The 6,484-nt window shown below is 34.9% G+C and overlaps 2 protein-coding genes across 3 annotated transcripts; both read left to right on the forward strand.

Moving 5' to 3' along the window:
* The first annotated feature begins 302 nt into the window (after window positions 1-302).
* On the forward strand, window positions 303-3,213 carry LOC120191766 (damage suppressor protein-like). 2 transcript variants are annotated; one of them, XM_039194687.1, is made up of 5 exons: window positions 303-432; window positions 541-646; window positions 734-1,826; window positions 1,997-2,124; window positions 2,598-3,213. In XM_039194687.1, exons 2-5 carry the CDS (start codon window positions 569-571, stop codon window positions 3,036-3,038), a joined length of 1,740 nt encoding a protein of 579 aa, XP_039050618.1. In that variant the 5' UTR covers window positions 303-432; window positions 541-568; the 3' UTR covers window positions 3,039-3,213. The 2 variants fall into 2 exon arrangements, with proteins under 2 accessions (XP_039050618.1, XP_039050617.1); XM_039194686.1 differs by having other exon boundaries at window positions 304-435; window positions 531-646.
* A 1,795-nt stretch (window positions 3,214-5,008) lies between these two features.
* On the forward strand, window positions 5,009-5,347 carry LOC120191852. Its single transcript, XM_039194741.1, has one exon. It carries the CDS (start codon window positions 5,009-5,011, stop codon window positions 5,345-5,347), a length of 339 nt encoding a protein of 112 aa, XP_039050672.1.
* Window positions 5,348-6,484: the final 1,137 nt, after the last annotated feature.

Here is a 6,484-nt window from a genome sequence, read left to right on the forward strand (position 1 = left end):
ATAACATATATCTAAGAGGTACAGACAAAACAAAGTTCAACGTGAAAATATAATATGTTAGATTTCAACATCTCAGGACACTCATCTAAATAAAATATGTAATCGATTACTTAATTTCCATCGAACACTTTGAATTTTTCCTACTGATTTACCCTTTTACTCAACCCTACCCTAGTTTGAGGTTGGTTTACAAATTACAAGTTGTCAAAAGATGACAACGATTTGCAACAGGGGCGACGAAAACGATGGCGTTTTTAATTCTCCGGATAAACAATCCTCTTCCACTTCTTCAATCTTCTGTTGAACCCTTGTTCGAGCTCGTCATCCTATTAATGTCTGAGCTTTCTAGATTCGATGAGAAAATTCAATTTGGAAGTAATGAGCTGTAAAGCTGTTCGAAACAGGCATCCCAACAAGGATTCATTTTAAAAGGTTAGTGGAAGCCTTCAATTCTTCTGCTGTTTTTTTCTAGCTCTTGCTTTGTTGAAATCATATGTATAGATTTTAATGAATTATATGCTCGATGGGTCGTTTTTGTAGCACAAAAAAAGTAGGTTTATCTTAAAATATGGAAAGGAATTATGTTCTTTTGGTGGCCATTTTTCTGCTGCTAATTGTTGTGGGTTGCTCTGGTAATGATTCGAAGGTGAGTTTCGTTAGTAATTTAAGTTTATTTAATGTGTTAAGTTTGTTGATGGGTTTAAGATGGTTTCTCATTGATGTTTGGTTTTAGGGAAATGGTGATGTAAAGACTGGTTTAGATCTAAATGCTGATGGCAAGGACGATCCAGTTATAGAACTAGTTGGCTCTGAATCTGTTCCGGATTCGATTAAAGATAATGGTAGAGATCAAACTGATGGATCAGAGAGGGGTGTTGTTAATGATGCTAGTAAGAGCGATTTGAACCAGCATTCGGGTTCAAATGGAGGCAAGAACTTGGTGAAGGATGGGAAAGAATCGAGTGGTGAAGAAAAAGGAAATATGAACAATGGGAAGGATAACGGAGGAGATCAAATTGATGGATCAAAAGAGGGTGCTGGTAATGATGCTAGTAAGAGTGATTTGAACCAGCAATCGGGTTCTAAAGAAGGCAAGAATTTGGTAAAGGATGGGAAAGAACTGACTGATGAAGCAAACGGAAATACGAATAGTGGGAAAGATCACGGAGGAGATCAAATTGATGGATCAAAAGGGGGTTCTTATAATGATGCAAGTAAGAGTGATTTACACCAGCAATCGGGCTCAAATGAAGGCAAGAATTTGGTAAAGGATAGGAAAGAATCGAGTGGTGAAGCAAAAGGAAATACGAATAGTGGGAAAGACCATGGAGGAGATCAAATTGATGGATCAAAAGGGGGTTCTGATAATGATGCAAGTAAGAGTGATTTGCACCAGCAATCGGGCTCGAATGAAGGCAAGAATTTGGTAAAGGATGGGAAAGAATCGAGAGGTGAAGCAAAAGGAAATACAAATTGTGGGAAAGACCATGAAAGAGATCAAATTGATGGATCAAAAGGGGGTGCTGATAATGATGCAAGTAAGAGCGATTTGAACCAGCAATCAGGCTTGAATGAAGGCAAGACTTCAGTGAAAGATGGGAAAGAATCAACAAATCGTGAGCAAGATAAGGGAGGAGAGCATATTGACAAATCAGATAAGGGTCCAAAGAAAGTGAGCAAAGAGGAAGAGATTATACAGGGCTCGGTCCAACCACCACCTCCATTACCAAGGAACGATGGCTTTCAAGTTGCAGAGTGTGATTCATCTAATATGTGTATGAATATGAACAAAAGTTTTGCCGCCTGTTTGCGAGTTGCAGGAAATGGTAAGTGTCCCCTATTTTGGATTTCATTGGCTGTGTCATTCTTTTATTGTAGACATTTCTTCGAAAGTTTGCGAGTTTCTAATAATAGAAAAGAGTATGAATTTTCAGTATTGACGATGATCACATTAGACAATATTTGACCTTTTTTACTTGGGTTTGCAATATTCCAGATTCTCCCAATCTGTTACTTCTGATTCAGAACAAGGGAAAGGGGCCTCTTACCCTTAAAATATCCGCTCCACCTTCTGTTCAGTTAGAGGAAACGGATGTTGAACTCGAAGAGAATCAAGATAAAAAGGTATTTGTAAACAATACTGCAAGTTGTTTCTCGTTTAACCGACTTTGTTTTTTTAGCACAACTTAGATGGTTTTAATTGTGTCTCAATTACTCGTCCTGCGATCAGTTCTAATGCCATTTAACACAGGCACACCTGAAAAGAAATCGGGATCTGAAGAAAGTTGATAAACTTTTGTAGCCACCATCTTAGCACATTTTGTTGTTTGAATACTTTTTTTTCGTTATTGCTTCGTTTTAGAGATGAATACCACAAGTACCCTTTTGCTGCTGGAATGAATACTGATACCCTTTGCAAAAAGAGTCCGTTCTGCATGAACTTTTATATGTTTCATCAATTGACATGATCTGTGATTTTCAAGTAGATATTTATCTTAATGATTACGCTGTCCGGATGGTGCTACTGTGAGCATTTATTGCTTTGCTAATGGTATTTATAATATAAGAATGTTGTTTAGTTAATTGTGTTTACGCAGGTAAAGATTTCCATAAAAGATTCCGGAACCGGAAATTTGATTGTCTTAAAGGATGGTACCAGCGATTGCAGTCTTGATTTCAAGGATTTGATTCCTCAAAACTCGGCCAAGTCCTATGTAAACATCTTGTCACTAACCCCTACAACGGCCTTTATATTTGCCGCTGCTATACTGATGTTAGTGTCATGTTGGATGGGGAAGAGCTTTAGATGGAGGCAACTCGCTAGAAGTGGCTCAAAATACCAAAGGCTAGACGCAGGGCTGCCCGTATCTAGTAGGGCAAGGAGAGAACCAGATGTTAACGATGGTTGGGATAACAGCTGGGGTGATAATTGGGACGACGAGGAAGCACCGGTGACACCTTCAATGCCTAAAACTCCTAGCGTCTCCTCTAAAGGCCTTGCATCCCGACGATTGAATAAGGATGGATGGAAGGACTAACCTCGTCTTCATTTACTTAAGCAACCGAAACCGTCTTCTTTTACGTAAGCAACCGAAACAAGAGTACGGAAAAAAAACAATACATCAGTATAGATTCTTGTTTAATTTAGACAGTTAAGGTAGTCTTTTTTTGTTTCCTAAATTCTTAATTGAAATGGAAATGGGAACCTGAAGAGAAAATAACATGATGAGGGGTTACCTGGTGTTATTAATGTAGATTTGCCAAGCAGTAGTTTCTGAGTGATTGCTATCCAGTTAGAGATGCACAGAAGCCGGATTTCAATCCGATCCGGATCGGATAAAAACCGATCCGGTTTTTTCTCCCAACCCAAAAACCGGATTTTAAAAAAACCGGTTCGGATCCTAACCGGTTTAGAGGGTCGGATGGTGTAACCGGTGTAACCGGTTTCGGTTTGCAAAAAACCGGTTTTTAAAAAAAAAAACGGATTTTTTCGGATAAAAAACCGGTTTTTTATCCGGTTTGAAAAAAACCGGTTTTTAATCCGGTAAAAAAATCTGTCGTTCAATTTTTTTCTCAAACCAGTTATACTATCCGGTTTTTAAATATCCGATCCGGTTTAAAAAAAACCGGTTTTTCCAAAATCCGGTTTCGGATATTTTTTACCCAAAATCGGATATTCGGATTTTTTGTGCACCTCTATCCAGTACCCACAACTTCTTATAGAGGTTTAGTAGTTACATTTAAAAAAAATATTTTAATTATTTATGCGATATTTAATAAGAATCTTAATAACATGTTAAATGACCGATGATTAACTCTCTTTATTGATGTGATAAAATTTATAAAATGATGATATGACATGTGCACATTACCAATTTAGACATATAATACGTGTCACATCATTAATTTGAACACATAGATCATGTTATGTTGTTATTTTGGAAATGTGACGTGTCACGTAATTATTGAGGACACATGATACGTGTCACATCATCATTTGTGTGCATGTATGATATCATAATTTTAAATACATGACATGTACTTATCGTATCATCACTTATTTACGTCAGTACATGTGATATGTGACACATTAGTACTTTAATCTTCTCACGATAGCGAAGAACATTGATCGTTAATCAATTAACGATTTTCATATAACTATAGATTATTTTACTCTAAAATAAAACGTTAGATCTAAATACACTAAAAAAACCTAAAAAGACCATATAGTGTATAATTTCCTTATAAGCAAGCATTTAACCTCAACGTTTGGTTGAGGGGACAGCCTCAATATTTCATTGATTGTCGAGGGAGAACTCGAACTCAAACTGTTGGGAAGAAAATCTCACCTCCAAATTACCAAATTAAACTCATGAAGACAATTTATTTATCTTATAATTGTATTAGGTTCATCCATTTCCATCGTCTCAATCAATTTTTTAGTTACTCTTAGTCATTTGACATTGAAAATTTATATCTCTGTATATATGGTGTTCGAATCGAAACCTCAAAAGATAACAATAATTCCTTAACCACTTAATTCTATTAATTTGTGTTCAAATACTTTTTTTTTAATTCCTCGTTTATGCACATAATCTGTACTTGCGCCTCGAGGCAAGCAGCCTCTACAATGCTTAGCTTCTTAATAAGAATTCTAAGACAATAACAAAGTCAACGTGTATCTAATCTTACTCTATATACACTTATGATGTTTTCGGAATAAAGAAATTTCCTCCCTATTTCATATAATATAATTATATTCTCGAACATGATTAATTATTATAGAACGAATCAAACTTTTGACCGAACATACTCTTAATCTTGCATAAAAAACCTAACGTGCTGCTGTCACCTTTACACGCTATGTTCTTTCTTACGGACTTACCCAATACCTTCCTTTTCCTCGAACACTTTGTAAGAAAACCTATATATATACACACACACCGATCTTGTATTTATAACTTAAGCATCGCACACTCGATCCATATAGTTCTTTAACTTATACACCATGGGAAATTGGTCTTTGCTTGGCCGCCTAAGGAGGGTCATGAGGAAGGTTAAACTGTTGCTGAATTTTGGTACAAATCGATGTCGTGTCGCTTCCATGATTGGTGATGCTTCTCGGAGGCTGAGCTTCATGGATAGGTCGGGGTTGAGCACGTATGTGGACAACGTCCATGATTTGGGTCGTTGTTCGAATAGGATGGTGCGGACGGTGAGTTATCGATCGGAAGATGATATCGATGTGAGAGCGGAGATGTTCATCGCAAATTTTCATAGACAACTTCGGATGGAGAGGCAGGTCTCTTTGCAGTTCAAATACCTTGGTGGCTACACTTCTCCCTGATTCATTCATTCTTTTTATGGGAACAGTTTAGGTCATGGAAGACTATACGTTTTATTAGAGGTTTGTCCATTATTGCGAATTCGATTTGAAATTGTGTGATTTTTAATTGATTAATTAATTATTTTTTTAGAGACAGTAAATTTTTTTAAACCTTAAATAAAAATTTACATATACATACAAATTACATTGATCGAATCCGAGATACCAAGAAAAAATTACTATTTAAATATATGATTTATTGTTATTAATGATTGTATTTTTATTTTTAAAATAAATAAAATGAGTTTTTTTTTTTTGAATAATCGTCCTCTTCTTCATTCGTCCGAACATTTTTTATAGATAAACTAAATATTTTATCACTAAAGTTTTTCATACACATATTCTTGTTATTGAAGTTAAATTTTGTTTAACTTAATTACTGAAGTTTAAACATTGAACTTCTTTTATTACTCTTGCATTTTCTTAATTACTATCCGACGAGGTGACTTATTTTATTATTTTTTCAGACACATAAAACTCTAGAGTTCTCGATGCTCGATTAAAATGAATATATCTTGAGTTTCCAATGTTCGATTGAAGCGTTCCAAGACGTACTGAAAAGATAATTGACAACCAATCGTATTATAAGAAGACTTAACTAGAAATGTCAGGATCCCATTAAAAATGTCACAAGTCGATTAATATTTCGATCTTAAAAAACAAGTTTTATTTTTTTATCTAAAATAATGAATTTTAAACGTAAAAAGATATATATAGTGAACATTACATACTTAATGAAAATTTAGAAAATTAAATCGAAGGATACGCAAAAAGGCTCAAGCAATGTCATGACTAGTTTATCGATTCCACTTCAAAGTGGCTGAAGGAAGTAGAGAACAGTCTTAAGAGTAAAAAAAGGAATTGAACGTTATTACATAAAATACTGGTTTTGTAATTAAATTCCTATAAAGTAATTAATATATTGATTAATTTATCTTGATTAGGTGATTGGTTAGAATCTTTAACACCTTTCTGTTGAGTACCATTTCCCATGCAATTGTAAGATTAGAACCGATATTTACTCCACCATTTTAGGAAAATAATTATATAACTGAAAATTTAACATGAAAATATATAACCGCCAAAATCTAAATTTGG

Source organism: Hibiscus syriacus, unplaced genomic scaffold, assembly GCF_006381635.1.
Source record: "Hibiscus syriacus cultivar Baekdansim isolate YM2019G1 unplaced genomic scaffold, ASM638163v2 tig00116971_pilon, whole genome shotgun sequence".
In the NCBI taxonomy this organism is placed as follows: Eukaryota; Viridiplantae; Streptophyta; class Magnoliopsida; order Malvales; family Malvaceae; genus Hibiscus; species Hibiscus syriacus.